This window comes from Oryctolagus cuniculus, chromosome 5, assembly GCF_964237555.1.
Source record: "Oryctolagus cuniculus chromosome 5, mOryCun1.1, whole genome shotgun sequence".
NCBI lineage: Eukaryota > Metazoa > Chordata > Mammalia > Lagomorpha > Leporidae > Oryctolagus > Oryctolagus cuniculus.
The window spans coordinates 123316372-123332791 of record NC_091436.1 but is presented as its reverse complement, the minus strand read 5'-3'; the positions used below and the strand labels follow the sequence as shown (position 1 = coordinate 123332791).

At 39.6% G+C, this 16420-nt stretch overlaps 1 protein-coding gene across 1 annotated transcript in view; it reads left to right on the top strand.

The window, feature by feature from the left end:
- The first annotated feature begins 2582 nt into the window (after positions 1-2582).
- MEP1A (meprin A subunit alpha) overlaps positions 2583-16420 on the top strand; it is a 30145-nt gene continuing 16307 nt past the window's right edge. The window contains exons 1-6 of the mRNA XM_051855964.2: positions 2583-2651; positions 2737-2761; positions 2854-2904; positions 6958-6998; positions 11571-11701; positions 14811-14986. Coding sequence (XP_051711924.1) covers positions 2583-2651; positions 2737-2761; positions 2854-2904; positions 6958-6998; positions 11571-11701; positions 14811-14986 — 493 coding nt within the window. The remainder of the gene's footprint in view (positions 2652-2736; positions 2762-2853; positions 2905-6957; positions 6999-11570; positions 11702-14810; positions 14987-16420) is intronic.

The window sequence follows — 16420 nt, the reverse complement described above, 5'->3', positions numbered from 1 at the left end:
TCTGACCTCCAGAATATACAAATACTTTCATGATGATTGTTTCCAAATTTGTGAAAAGTTCAATGGTGGTCGGTGCCGTGGCTCAATAGGCTAATCCTCCGCCTGCAGTGCCAGCACACCGGGTTCTAGGCTCGGTCGGGGTGCCAGATTCTGTCCCAGTTGCCCCGCTTCCAGGCCAGCTCTCTGCTATGGCCCAGGAGTGCAATGGAGGATGGCCCAAGTGCTTGGGCCCTGCACCCGCATGGGAGACCAGGAGAAGCACCTGGCTCCTGGCTTTGGATCAGCGCAGTGCGCCAGCCACAGCGGCTATTGGAGGGTGAACCAACAGCAAAGGAAGACCTTTCTCTCTGTCTCTCTCTCTCTCTGTCCACTCTGCCTATCAAAAAAATTGAAAAAAAAAGATTTATTTATTTATTTGAAAGTCAGAGTTACACACAGAGAGAAGGAGAGGCAGAGAGAGAGAGAGAGGTCGGTCTTCCATCTGCTGGTTCACTCCCCAGTTGGCCACAATGGCTAGGAGCCTCTTCTGGGTCTCCCACATGGATGCAGGGGCCCAAGGGCTTGGGTCAACTTCTACTGCTTTCCCAGGCCATAGCAGAGAGCTGGATTGGAAGAGGAGCAGCTGCATCTCAACCGGCGCCCATATGGGATACCGGCACTGCAGGTAGCAGTTTTACCCATTACATCACAGTGCTGGCCCCCATAATTTACTTTTTTTTTATTTGACAGATAGAGTTAGACAGACAGAGAGAGAGAGAGAGAGAGAGAGAGAAAGGTCTTCCTTCCGTTGGTTCACTCCCCAAATGGCCGCTATGGCCGGCACTGCGCTGATCCAAAGCCAGGAGCCAGGTGCTTCCTCCTGGTCTCCCATGTGGGTGCTGGGGTCCAAGCACTCAGGCCATCCTCTACTGCCCTCCCAGGCCACAGCAGAGAGCTGGACTGGAAGAGGAGCAACAGGGACTAGAACCGGCACCCATATGGGAAGCCAGCGCCGCAGGTGGAGGATTAACCAAGTGAGCCACGGCGCCGGCCCCCATAATTTATTTTTGAAAGTTTCCTGCTCTTACAAAAAAGAACTGAAATTAATATATTATGTGATAATGTGTGCACATGTGTGATTTTCTTTAGTGCATGTAACCAGAGGTGGAGTCTCTAGCCTATAAACTACCACATTTCAATGTCGGAGCTTTGCTATTTCCTTACATTCTTATTTACACCTGTCACATTGGCTTTCTTCACTTATGCCAATCTGAACTTGAAGTGTCATTTCATTGTTGTTTGAATTTGCATTTTTCTGATTACTTGTAAGACTGAAATTTTCCTACATGTTTATTGGACATTTGGGTTTTCTTTTTTTGAATTTTTCATTCATATTTTTTCCCTCTTTTATATAATTCCTATTTTTCTTGCTAATTTATAGAAATTCCTTATCTATCTTGGATACTTATGTAACTATATACAATATAAATATATTTCCTCATCTTTTCTTTTAATACTGTTGTGTTTTGTCATAAAGGAATATAAATTTTTATATAGGCAAATTTATTATTATTTTTCTTTATGATTCCTATGCATTTCTTTTTCTCATTAAAGCAATCTTTCCAGACCTCAAAGCTTTTTGTTTTCTTTTCAAAGTTTAAATTTTTATACTTACCATTTCCACTCAGCTACCTAGAGTTCTCTCTCTCTCTCTCTCTCTCTCTCTCTCTCTGTGTGTGTGTGAATAGTACAGGGTTAGAATTTACATTATTCTCATATGGAAATGCTAGTTTTCCAACATTATTATTGAAGAAACCAAAATGTCCCTATTGACTTTTTTTGTTTCCTCTCATATAAAAAGTCACACTTACGCACGCATCTGTTTTGATACTCTCCATTCCTTTTTGTAGGCTCATTGAACATTCCTTTTGGCAACATCACACTCTAATTTCCATGAATTTATAAAAATTCTTGATAAGGGATTTCTTTTTATTCATCCTTTTCAGAATTCTTACCTGTTCTTGTAAGTTTATTCTTCCATGTCAATGTCAGAAACAGTTTGTCAGTTTGCCCAAATCCGCTGAAAATCCTGTAAGTATTTTTACAAAAGGATGACATTGAATTTATAGACTAATACCAGAGTTATCCACAAATACTTCATATGCGGGGAGAGAGAGAGAAGGAGAGAGAGAGAGAGAGAGAGAGAGAGAGAGTCTTTTTGGTGTCCTTCAATAATTTTATAACATTTCCCTAAAATTCTAATTCATTTTTATTTTGCTAAATACTTTATCATCATTTTATTGATTATTTCCATTGTGTAGGGGATGTTTTACCTATTATAGGAACAGTTACTGCTATACAGGAATGTTACTGGTTCTCATGTGCTCCTTTCAGTGTTAATTTTTCAATTTTCCCAGTCTCTCAAGCTTGAGCTTTTAGGGTAGACTTGGGATCTGTCCTCAGATGCATTAATGCCATCCTCTGTGACTACACAACACTGCAGTCCATAGGGAAGGGTCAAAGTTACTAATATGACAGTCAAGGCAAAGTCCAAAAGGGTTTTATGATGAGGTGTCTTTGCTAAGATCAGTTCACTTGCAACAATGGTTTGTACTAGAACTGCTTGCATTCTCTCTTTTACCTTGTTTTTTGCCCACACAGCAGCTGTATCGGTAAGTAGAGTTCCACTTTTCTGGATATTTAAAAATTTAATTCTAGTGTGTGTTATCCATTTTCAATGTATTTATTTCCTTTCAGATTAAGCATCTTTCTAAAAGAAATGGTAAGAATAAATTTGCAAATGCATAGTGTTACTGAATTTTCTCTCTTTTATCCCAGCAAGACTAGTAACAATTATTTTGCCTCTTTTAACAGTAAAAGATGGAGATTTAGGTGAACAGAAGGATATTCCAGAAATCAATGTAGGTGAGTTCAATTTTTACATTATTAATGTATGGAAAAAATTTAAAGCTCAGTGGTAGAATTATTAAAACCTTCATAATACTATGTTGTGTTACTTTGGGGGAGAAATATTTATTGGTGCCTCATTAAGATTTACAGTTCCCTAAAAACATATTAATACTATGGAAAGAAAAAGAAGTTTAGGCCACATTTTATAAGAGAAATTGTGAGTCTTCAATTGAACCTAGAGATACATACTGTGTTTTCTGTTCATAACAATTTCATTTTTCCAGTTTCTGTTTTAAAAAGACAGAAAACTGTATGAGAATTCTGCTTGCTCCAGAAAATATAGGGAGTAAACCCATGGTTATTCTTAATGGGGTAAAATAAAAAAACCCATTGTCTCCACTGGGCCATCATGTTCACTGCCAGCTGTTTGTTGGGACTTAAAAAGAGTGTAAGGGTGTTTCATTTAAATATCTTTCTCACAAATCTATTTCTTGAGGAAATCCAATGCTCTCATCCATTACTGAGAGGAGAGAGAAGCCTCCGCATATCAGGTGCCATTGTTAGGGTAGGTGCAAGCTGAAATACTCAGGATCATGAACACCTTACTACTTGCAAAAGCTTTTCCTATCCAGCTCATTTATTTGCCCAGCCTTGTAGTGGGGTGGGCACTGGTTTCATTTTTGCAGGAGGGGACAGCAGGCTCCTGTGGCGAGGGTGACTCGCTGAGATCAGGCAGCAGTGAGTCTCCTGACTCACACTTCAACAACCCAGTGTTACTTGAAGACTAAAACTAGGAAATCCTTACCTAAGGGTTAAATGCTTCTGGTCTTGAGTCATTTACAGAGAAGGCAGCTAGTTTATATTTAATGGAAATAGCTTGAGAATGTCAACTTGGGAAGAGCAAAAGAGATTTGGTAAGGTAAATGGGTGTATGGGTGAATGGGTCCCAAGACTTCAGAGTCATCCACTCAAAGAGCTCTCTTTAGAGTCAGTCAAGGTACACACAGTTCAGAGGAACTGTCCCATTATAAAACATGACTGGAATTGGAGTTTTCCTAACCTCATCCTCAGTTATCTAGTAAACATTCGTTCATTTAACTCTGAGTCATTTCTTAGGCTTTGCCCCCCAACCTCTGAACTTGGACCTCAGTGAAGACAAATATTTCCTACATATGAAACCATTTCAGCCAAGCCACCAGGACTGATTGGGGCAATGGTAGCCAGTTCTAAGATCTGGGAAAATTGGCCGGGAAAAATCACAAAAAGAAAGCTGTCGCCTTTTGCTCCTTCCTCTCCATGCCTCACAGGCTGATCTAACCTTTCTTATCTCTGTCTCAAGACCTGATCCTCTCCTCTTTTTCCTTTCAGTAAATGCAACTCCCTTCCTCTAGATTCTAGGCTCAGACCCCAGAGCTGCCCCTGACTCTTAGCCTTTCCTTACATCTCACACACAAGCTGCTAGCTAATGCTACTAGATCTATCTTCCAACTACATCACAGTTGAAATTTTCAGCACTTTCATTGCTAATGCAAGCCACCTCATGGGCTCATCTGTGGCCTCATAACTTCTCTTTCCTTTCACCTCCATCCCCGACAGACTGTTCTACCCAGCGTGGACAGAGCTCTCCTTAGGCAAGCATGCAGATACCATCACTTTTCTCACCCAACCTTCTAACAACTCCTCCTCCAAAACCATCTGTAGGCCTAAGAGCCTTGATTTCCAAAATGTGGTCCGTAGGCCAACGTTGCCTGCTTCACTAATGAGCTTTGCTGGAAATGCGGGCTTTGGGGTCCCACTCCAGACTTACAGGATCAGCAGCTCCACTTTGACAGATCCCAGGTGATTCCTGTGGACGTTATTCTATGAGGACATCAGACCCTGGCTGCCTTTTTCACCTCATTTATTTCTACTCTCCCCCTTTCTTACTTGAGCTCCCCAGCTACCCTGACTGCATAGCTGTTCTCCTGTGAACATGTGGTTTTCAGTATGTGGGCCACCAACCAGCAGCATGAGCATCCCAGGAAACTTGTTAGAAATGAGCATTCTTAGGCCCTGCCCTAGACAAACTGAATCCAAAATCCTAGGGCTGGGGCTCAGTAGTGTTTGATAAGCTCTCCAGGATTCTGGTGCTGAAGTTTGAGGACCACTGCTTTAAGGCATCAGGGCTGTGCTGCCTCCAGACCTTTCTATCTACTGTCACCTCTCTCCAACAGTCTTCTTTATTCCCCCTTCTATGATGGGTCTGCATTAGCAGGAAACTGGAGTCAGGAACCAGAGCCAGGTATTGAATTCATGCACTCTCATTCAGAGTCTTAGCATCTAGGCCAAACAGTTGTGTCTTATGTTCCTTTTTCTACTGCACATTTCACCATCTGCCATACTCTATATTTATTTGTGTTTTTACATATCTCCCCATTCCCCAAATCAAGCATGGCAATGCCTAAGAGCTTTGTTTTATTCACCGCTATATTCCCAGCGTCAAGACAAAAAAAATGCCCAAAAAACATTATGTACTTAATTAGCACGTGCTCCATGAAAAACTTGGGTAGTGAACAGATTGAGGCTTGTTTTCCTTGGATATGTACTTGTTTGGAAAATGCTCTCTTCCCTGCATGAACCCATCCATGCTGACAAACCAGTGGGGCCAAGTCTGTGTGGATTTGTTTACATCACTCTGGAAGTGTTCCCCTGCCTCCTCTCCCCATATCCCAAACTAATCTAGGCCAGCTGTCAGGAAATGCACACCTTTGCCTATGCCAAGCCTAGGTGAGTATACAGCTAGACTCGCCCCAAGTGCTACTGAAAGGACAATTTGAAGCCTAGGCCATTATGACAGTGGAGCAGTGGTGTCTCTGCTGTTTGATGTTTAATTGTAATGTTACCATAGGAATGGATCAGGATTAAGGAGGTTACACAAATCTAGGAACTGTGGACATGAGGAAGGGGTGATGCAGCTTTAGTTAGACATTAGCAAGTGGAAGCAGGATGTCAGATGCTGAGCTCACAGTGGCTCAGGTTTTGCCAAATCGGGTTTCTGTTGCCGTGCAAAGCTGTGGTGATTCGTTTCCAGCTTGGTTTCCCAGTTGTACATGAAAGACTGTCCTGAATATTTAGTACAATCCAGAAATCCTGTCTGAAGGTGTTTGCATTTTTCAGGGAATGCTGCTAGTCATATGATAATAAGTGAGGTTCTTACAAGTGCTTGGGAAGTTTACCCTCAAGGATCTTTCCTTTAAAAACCTTCTTTTTGGAAGTATTAAGAGGCAGGATTAAGCAGTACGTGGAAGTGGTACTTGATCTTGATTTTAGCAAGTATTGTTGCTTTTTCAACCAATTTACTGAGAGGAGCAGGATGGCAGAACCTCAGAAAGGGTGCTGTATAGAAAGTCAGGCCCTCTTGACCACTGAGCACCTGATATGTCACTATCTGTTCTGGACTTCATTTCTTCCTTTGAAGTATGAGAGGTTTACATCCAATAATCAATAAGATCTCTTAAAGCTCATATCTTACTTCTAAGATTCTTACAAGGTTTCTTCTTGTTCTGAAACTGAAAACAGAGTATGTAACAATTCATGATCTTTATTGGCCATTCACATTTGCTCAATTAGAGGAGATTTTTGCATTACTTCAAAAGGAGTTTCATCACATAAAGGTTGATCATTAAAGATTGTTTAATATAATTTTTATTTATTATTTGAAACATAGACAAAAAGAGATACAGACAGGGCTCTTTCATCTGCCAATTCATCCCCCAAAGCCTGCAGTAGTTGGGCTAGCTGAAGCCAGGAGTCCAGGACTCAATCCAGGTCTCCCATATGGGTGGCAGGGACCCAAGTACTTGAGCCCTGCCTTGCAGGGTATGTATTAACAGGATGCTAGATCAGAGACAGAACAAGGACTGGATTAATTCTATCAATTTTTGTGATTAATTAAATTAAATATAATATATTATATAATATATAATTATATTATATATAGTATATATAATATAATTTAATTTTATTATGAGAGAAGTCTTCAACAATGTTGATTCAATGTTTGTTTTTTCTTTTTTTTCTCACACCTAGCTGCAGGCTTGGATCTGTTTGAAGGGGACATTGTCCTGCCGGTGAGTAACTCCCAATGACACATGAATGTGACTTGGGACTGGCTGCACCACTGAACTTCGAACCTCTGTTCTGTGACCAGCTCTGGACTAGGCACCATAGGGGAGATGACAGAATTCTAATGTGTAATCTGTGTACACAGAACTTCCATTATTGTTGGTAGTGACAAAAACCAGAGGAAAAAAAAAAAACAAGCAAAGCAGCACCAAAAAGACTATAATTATTAAATCCACCAATATGTTTATAAAGACTATCTCCATTTTAGGGAATTTCCAGCTCTTTATTTTGTTCTTAAAGTTTTATCTGATTTTAAACATGCTCTCTAGAGGAAATTCTGTTGTTTTTATAACTGAAAGGCAAATGCTAAGCAATTGTGGATGGACATCGTGTGACAGAGTTTGTGGGGTGGAGGTGTGAGTCCAGTGAAGTAGAGGTCAAGGTGACCCTGAGGACCAGGCTTTCCAGTCATGTTTGCCTTTGTTTTCACAGAAATCCAGAAATGGTCTGAGAGACCCAACCACCAGGTGGCAGTTTCCCATTCCTTACATCCTGGCTGATAACCTGGGTAATATTTCCTGTTCTTAATAAGAAATTTCTCCAGTATCTTCTCTCTCCTCCCCTCCACCTATTGATCAGTTTCATACTGGGGTCCAAGCCTTGCTAGTTCTTTATCTCATGGAAAGAATGACAGACATTGCATCAAAACCAGGGCTGATTTAAACAGATTGAGAACCAGAGAATCAAACAAGTTTTTAAAATGCATCCCCATTAAAATGCTAACAAAACCAGGAGCAACATGAAAAAAATCTTAAGAAATATAATTTGGCATCACAGCAACCAAAAACCTGCACTTTTAATACTTGGTTTAGGTGAATCTAAATGTAATATGAGAATACTGTTTTCAGCATTTGATTTCTTCCTTTTTTTTGTTTGTGGGTCACATTTTCCTGATTCTTCACAGGTCCAGTAATTTTTGGTTATATATTAGGCATTTTGAATTACAATATTTTGTCATTTTTCTCTGTATAGTGTTCATTTTTACTAGAGCAGTTAATTTATTGGCTAATCATCTGGGAGTTGTAAAGGCTTTGTTTTGGCTTTGTCCTTAGTTTAAAGCACACTGTTAGTTCTGAAATCTTTACTTTTAAGGCTGTGGCATCTCTGGGTTTTTAATGGAATGCCTATGTGTTTTCTGAGCCCTTCCAATATTTCATGGCTCAAATAGCAAATTTCCTCTCCACTATGGTATGCAGAAGTTTCTGTTCCACTTGAGATTTCTTAGCTCCTTAGGACCTTCTTGTACTTGTGCAATTTTGCCCATCAGACAAGGATTGAAAGGAAACTTACACCCAGATTTTGTAACTATTGTCCTCCTTAACCATGACTTTTTCCTTTCCAATATTTCTTCCCTTGATTTTTAGACTCTCAGATTGGAACTTAGCCCCAAACTCTTCCTTGTATATTTCAATAAAATGTATTTGCAGGTTTATAGTTGAATTCTCTCTTCCTTGCACTGAAAGAACTGAGGAATATCTTTGTGGAAAAAATTTGTATACATTTGAATCTTAACCAAGGACTTTTCCTTTATTAACTGACAAAATTTTCTTCAGTTCTTTCTTGTTTTTTTCATTTTTCAGATTATTCAGTGAGTTTCAGTAGTCAATAATCTAAAAAATATTTATTTATTTCCAAAGCAGAGTTTTAGGGGTTTGTGTGCATGTCTGAGTGTGTGTAAGTGTATGCATGTGCACATACACACAGAGAGAAACAGAAAGAGCTTCCCATATGCTGGCTCATTCCCTAAATGGCCATAACAGCTAGGACTTGGTCATGCCAAAGCTGGAAGCCAGGCACACAATCCAGGAGGCAGGAAACCAACTCTTTGAACCATTAGCATTGCCTACCAGGGTCTGCTATGGCAGGAAGCTGGAGCCAAGAGCCAGAGCTGGGCATAAAATTAAGGCACTCCCATGTGGGATGCAGATGTCTTAAATGCTTGACTAAGCACCCTTTCCTCTGTTCTTAATGTTTTCCAAACTTCACAATTACTGTTTGTAGGAGGATTAGTTACATTCAAGCTCCTCCACCATTACCAGTATCAAAAGCCCTCTTAGAGGATTATTAAGCTAATTATAGTTAGCCTTCCAATGCCGTCCTTCAGTATGTGCAATTGTTGGAGTTTGAAGTTAACTCTTCTCAAACTATTTGTTCCAATGCTGGAAAAAAAAAAAAAAAAAAAACAACTGGTAGTTTTCACAAGTAATGAATTGTGCAAAACAGTACTAGGTAAAACCTACCTGCCAGGAACTAGGTACATAATGAAATAGGAGATACACTCCTATCCCATGAGGCTCTTCCAGTGTCTTAAGTGGAGCAGAACACACATACAGATGACTCGCCAAAGTCAAGGGTGGCTCCTGCATTCATAGAAAGGGCCCTCAGGGTTGACTTCAGGAAAAAGTGGGAAACTTTCAGGGAGCTTTGTTTCCACTTTTACACCTGCCCAATGATGTTGGGAGAGGTCCAAATAGTTACAGAATTATCTCCTTCCTTCTTTACAACTTTTAGCTTTAGAAAAAAAATAAGGGATGTGATTTCAAATATAACTATGCTCCGAACTCCCAGCATTTCGCTTGAGGATAACCAAGGCAACACAGACTTCTACATAGCTTGATTTTCACACAAATTGTGTTTTTCTTATGCTTTTGTGACAACTCAGCTGTCTTATGTATATTTCTCTATATTATTCACGACTTAATTAAAACTAGATATTAAAATCCTCCAGTAGGTTTAAGGAATGTTGTTGTTGTTATCTGTGTTGTTTCCACAACTTTATAGACTATTCCAAGGACTATTTCTTTAATGATCTTGATATGATCTTATGACATCTGCACTGTGAAGTCTCCAAATCAATAGTTTACTCAATGAAATAAGGCCAAAAAAACATGATATTATCACCTGGTAGGCTGCCAAGAATTATAAACTCCTTGAGAGAATGCACAAAATCACATATGCCAGAAATACGATTTAATTTTATGTAACATGGCTTAATTTTTAACTTAGATCCCAGTCTTGGTTGAGTTAATGGGAGAAAAAAAATGAACACAAAGTAAAACATAGTCTTAGTTCTTCTAGAGTTTCTTTCCTCCCCTCCTCATCCTTGTCATGCAATGCCAAAGCATATGTGTGCTCAGTGAGAGGAAAGCCATTTGACCTTTGGACATTGATATGCACAGATTAGTAGTCAGTGTCTATTATTTCTGCCCTTCCAGGACCCTTAGGCTTCTGCTGCTTTGATATCAAACTTGAGATGTGGAAATATTTTCCAAGGCTGTGTTCAGTGCTGTCCCTCTGTATTGTCACCTCCCCAGGTTCTTTTTGGAAAATGGGTTTAGAGACTGTATGTGTTTCCTGTGCTTTCTGAACCCTTCAAATTCTCTAAACTCTGTTCTTTTCCTCCAGGAAGAGGGGATGTCTTTTTAGACTGGGGTAACAAACTCTGTTCTCACTGCTTCTCTACAAGGTACTCTAGCTATGCCTACAAAGTCAGGGTGACTTGGGGCCAGCATTTTGGCATAGTAGGTTAAGCATTGGTTGGGATGCCAGCATCCCATATGGGTGCTGTTTTGAGTCCCAGCTGTTCTACTTCCAATTCAGCTCTCTGCTAATGTGCCTAGGAAAGCACTGGAAGATGGCCCAAGTGCTTAGGCACTTGCCATCCACATGGAAGATCCAGATGAGGCTTCTGGCCTCTGCCTGGCCCAGTCCTGCCTGTTGTGGCCATTTGGGGAGTGAACCAGTATATAGACAATCTCTCTCTCTTGCTCTCACTCTTCCTTTCAAATAAATAAAATGAATCTTTAAAAAAAGTCACAGTGACTTGCAATTCACTTCTATTTTCTGCGTTGCTTTGTGACTTTACTGAGGCATTGCAATCAAAATTCTGCTTGCATGGGGCAAAGGAAAAAGAAAATGGGGAAGTTATATAGCTTTATTCAGCCACACACACATGCATGTATTTGTATTTTGTAGCCATATTTGTTTTGTGCATTTAAGGTATGCACATGTTATATCCACAACCAGTTTTACAATTTTATTTATTTATTTTTAAAGATTTATTTATTTATTTGAAAGTCAGAGTTACACAGAGAGAGAAGAGGCAGAGAGAGAAGCCTTCCATCTGATGGTTCACTCCCCAGTTGGCTGCAACAGCCAGAGCTGCGCCAATCCGAAGCCAGGAGCCAGGAGCTTGCTCCCAGTCTCCCAAGTGGATACAGGGGACCAAGGACTTGGGCCACCCTCTACTGCCTTTCCAGGCCATAGCAGAGAGCTGAATAGGAAGTGGAGCAGCTGGGTCTCAAACCAGCTCCCACATGGGATGCCGGCACTTCAGTCCAAGGCATTAACCCGCTGTGCCATGGTGCTGGCCTTTTACCATTTCATTGTCAAGGATCTATTTACCACCAAAAAAAAGTCTAGATAACCCTCTGTAGATTTTTTGTGATAACATGATTTTCTCTATACTATGTTATGTATATTACTCAAAATCTAAATAATTCTCATTGATATTTTTCCTAATTTCTGCAGAGCTAAATGCCAAAGGAGCCATTCTGTATGCCTTTGAGATGTTTCGCCTCAAGTCCTGTGTGGACTTTAAGCCCTATGAAGGAGAAAGCTCATACATCATATTTCAGCAGTTTGATGGGTCGGTATGAAATTTTACAGAAAATGAACATGCATTTTTGCTTATAAAAAGTGACACATATATTTCAAATGATAAAAGAAGAAAGTGAAAGGAAACTAAAAGCAAAATCAAATATTTCACTGAATTATTCAGTTATGCAGCATCTTTAATGTGCTTAGCAGAGAATGCATTTTTGGATACATCTGGATTCCAGGGATATTTATCTCAATTCCTTTCCTGGGCTTAGGTCATGTTTTAAATTGAAGTACTTTTTAAAAAGTCAGATTTATTGAAATATAAAATATGTCCTTTTAATGGTACTACATTAAGTTATAGTACTCTGTTGTTAAAGTTCAAGATATAAACTTGCTTTTCATTGTCGGTGACTTACTTTCTAAGAAGTTTCTAAGAAGAAATGAATTTTATATCAAGAAACAAGCTCTTTTATTTCAAGGTTCTTCATGTTAACCAGCCTGGGCTAGGCGAACTTGAGAAATGAAGTCAGTCTGCAGGCCTCATGGAAGCGTTTGTTTATGCTCTAGTTCCCATTATGTCTCTAAGTTTTCCTTGCATGTCTGTCTAGTTCTGACCAGGGGCTTTTGTGAATCATGGATGGATAATAGAGATAAAAGGGAAGACAAGGAAAAAATGTAGGCAAAGAAATACCAGTTAAAGCAAAATACTGATTATTATCTAGATACAAATTAAATACCTTGTAGAATGTTATTTTCCTGGTTCATTCTTTAATTAAAAAATTTATGAACACCTGCTATGTAGCAGGAAGTGTGCAAAGAAGCATGAGATGCAGCCTTAGACATTGCAAGGTTTATAGCTGGCAAGTGGGGACAATGAACAAACAGCAAATAAATAATTTCTACATACAGCATTGAGCTGTAGCAGGACCTTGAATGAAATGCTGAGTGAAATATCAGGCAGAACCAAAATGAATGATTATATCAACGAGGAAGGGAGAAGGATATAGAGATAGAGAAGAGAAGGATGAACAGGGTAGGAGGATAGAGAACCCATTGAGTTTGATACATCTAACGCTTTGAGTGCAAGGGGCAGAAGAAAGGACCAGGGGTCCAGGAAGATAAACCGGAGGCCGGAAATAAGGACCATGTGTGAGGGAACCTACTGTGTTGTGCAAGATTCATCAGATGCTCAGTTTTCCATTTTAGAAAGTTTACTTGATTAGGATGGATGAAGGACTTGAAAGAGAAATGCTGTTGGTGGAAGACCAATTTACGAATGCTCCAGTCCTTCAGGAGAGAGTTGAAAGGGACATACACTAAGGAAGAGGTCAAAATAAAGAAGAGTCAATTATTCCACACACATGTAAAGAAACAGATTTATAACAACCAGAAAGCCTTTGAGATTTATGGTTAGGATGACTAGAGGGTAATGACTGCGTTCATTTAGGTTGGGAATACTGCTGAAAGTGTCTGTTTGGGTCATGTGGTTTATTCTTTGAGGTTATTGCAGGGCATATAAATGGAAATAGCCAAAAGATTTGGGTAGTTTCATTTTATGTGAAGGGAAAACATTTAAAGTGTGTCTTAGGCATTGCTAAATCCTCACATGTTAGAGGGTCTCTGCTTTTGACTATTTCATCTTGTTCCTTAGCAACTTCTGAACTTCCAGAAAATATCAAAGCCTTAAATTATTTATTAAAAATTTCGAGGGAAAAATAAGTTTCCTTAGCACTTCCATTTTCATTGTCTAACCACTAATCTTACTGTATTCTTTTTTCTTTTAAAAAGCAGAAACCCAAAAATAAAATATCTACTTGATTACTTTCTAAAAATTCTCTCTTTCTTGACAAAATTCTCTTGATTTCTCTTCTGCTTTTAAGTCAGTTTTTGGTACCTGATTAAGGGATGTGTCTTGTTCGAGAGACATTCTTTGTTAAAGTTGAATATGGGAGACTCTTACGGTCTATGGCTGGCAGGTGCCCCTGTTACATTTAAGTTAGGGATGGGAAAAGGGAAGAAGCAGGTTAAGGAAGGGACTGGCACAAAGTGCCCCATATCTTTCAGAGCAGTGGTTCTCTGACAGGTATTCAGCTAGGATCATTCAGAAAGACAATGTCAGAGGTTCATAGTGCTGGAATTTCTGGTATTTTTGCAACTTGCAAAATACTTTCTGTTGGGAAAGGAATAGGAAAACAAAAAGAAACAAATAACAAATGCTTCCTCTGGGCTGTGAAGGTTTTGCAGAATAAACTCTGAGAGGCAAGTTGATCATAGTTATGCTTGCACAAGTTGGTACAGTTACTAAAATTAATTGACCTCTACACATCAAATTGGTGAAGAACTTAGGGAATCTGCCAGAGATTCCTGCTCCCATTGGTTTCTGAAGGAAGCTAAGGGTCCTCCTTTCCCAGGGCACTTCAGAAATTAGGCAGTCTTGTTTGTGCTGCCATAACATTCTCCATAGATCTGCCTACATCTGAAGACAGATGCACCAACTTGCCTTTTCAATGAGTTTCTTTGTCATGCTCCTAAAATTTACACCTTCTCATTATAGGAAATTTGAAAGTTTACTAATGTTTAAAAAGAAAATTTAAATCAAGTACAGCTACTGCTCAGAGATAATTTAATATTTTTGTATAAGGACAACAGTGTTATTCTTTAGAGTGTCTGTGGGTTTGTAGAGGGGAGGAAGAATACCCATTTTTTACTTCCTTCCATCTTGATTCAGTATTAGGATTAACTTGTTTATGAATGTGTTTCACTTTTAGAATGGAACATTACTTGTCAGGCCTTTATTCCCTCTAGTTTAACTCTGTCCCTATCTTTAAACCATCAGCATATAAGAATACTATTGATACATATTTATGGTGTGTGATGTCTCAATACACATATACACTGTATAATAAGCGGTCAACAGTTAGAAAGCAACAGGATAAATGTTTTCGGTAACTATTGTGCAGTATAATGACTATGGTTAAAAACATTGTATTGAATACTTCAAAACAGCTAGATGAGAGGATTTTTAAAGTTCTCACCACACAGGAATGATCATTTATTTTTAAAATCAAGTCTTTTTCTAATTTGTGTTCTGGAATCCTATGAATTACAATCACTTAGGAATTTTCTAGGAGAAAAATACCCTCTTTTCTTTAAAGGTGCTGGTCTTATGTCGGCGACCATCATGTGGGACAGAACCTTTCCATTGGCCAGGGGTGTGACTATAAGGCCATCATTGAACATGAGATCCTGCATGCTTTGGGATTTTATCATGAGCAGTCAAGAAGTGACCGAGATGATTACGTCACCATCTGGTGGGATGAAATTATTTCAGGTGTGTATGAACCCGACATAGCTGGGTGGAGATGGTTGCCATCTTTATTACTTGTTGAGATGCACCCTAGATGAGCAGGCCAAATTCATGGGTGGACAGGAGCTTCAAAGTGATCACAGGTTATGAGGAGGTCACCATTTGTTGACCTCCCCTGTGAGCTGTGCTGATCTGATTATTACTATCAGTTAAATATCTCAGGGAATTAGTGTGTGTTGGTTAACTCGATGTGGAAGTTAACTGAAAGTTAATCAAAGCTTTTGCTTTGTATTAGTGTTTTCATTGAAACTATCCCAAAAGTCTCTATTTTTCTGGCTTAATGAGTAAACTAGATTAAGTTTCTGAGAATATTAGGGGTTTTTCCAACACATAAAGCCCAGGAGACAAGTTGTAGCAGTGGTTATCTGTTTTATTGAGATCACAATTTCAAATGTGGGTGCATATAGTGCTGTGCATTCTAATAGTAATTTAAATTTGAGGGACTTGAAAACGCTGGAAAGCCCTAAAATTAAATATGAATCCTCAAAACACTTTTCCCATGACAAGCTCATTGTGGAGTCAGGTGGTTAGCAGTTCTCACATTAGGTAGGGTTGGCTAATCATATTGAAATCACTGGTGGGGTTTCTCAACCCGAGTCTCTCCCAGTCACTCATATTCTGATCTCAATGTGTAATGATGCAGAAAGGGGGAAAGTGTGTGATTTTAAAAGCCTGATAGGGCACCAGGATTTAACACAAGTCCACCCACTCTACCATCAAACCACTGGACTAGAGGCCTGGTAAGCCTTCCAGTTCAATCTAGGAAAACTGGATGGTACTCACCAAGAGATGCAATAACAGATTAGACTTTTTTAAAAAAAAGATTTATTTCTTTATTTGAAAGTCAGAGTTACACAGAGAGAAGGAGAGGCAGAGAGAGAGAGAGAGAGAGAGAGAGAGAGAGAGAAAGGTCTTCCATCTGATGGTTCACTCCACAATTGGCTACAACGGCCAGAGCTTCTGACCGATCCCAAGCCAGAAGCCAGGAGCTTCTTCTAGGTCTCCCACATGGGTGTAGAAGCCCAAGCACTTGGGCCATCTTCTACTGCTTTCCCAGGCCATAGCAAAGAGCTGGATCAGAAGTGGAGCAGCTGGGACTTGAACCGGTGCCCATATGGACTGCCAACACTGCAGGCGGTGGCTTTACCCACTGTGCCACAGTGTCGGCCCCGACAGATTAGACTTACTATATTAGTCTCTCAGATGTAATCGTATTATAACTGGGTGTGTGTAGATAGAAAAGGAAACAGGGTTAGAGGTCATAGTACTGAATTTCTGATTGTGAGGCTCAGGGTACTATTAGACTTGACCTATTTTTATCTACAGTCCTGAGTTTCTTACCTTCCTACGTACTTGGTTTTACTCAAAATTTTATGAGAAAATAGAAGATGTTTCTAT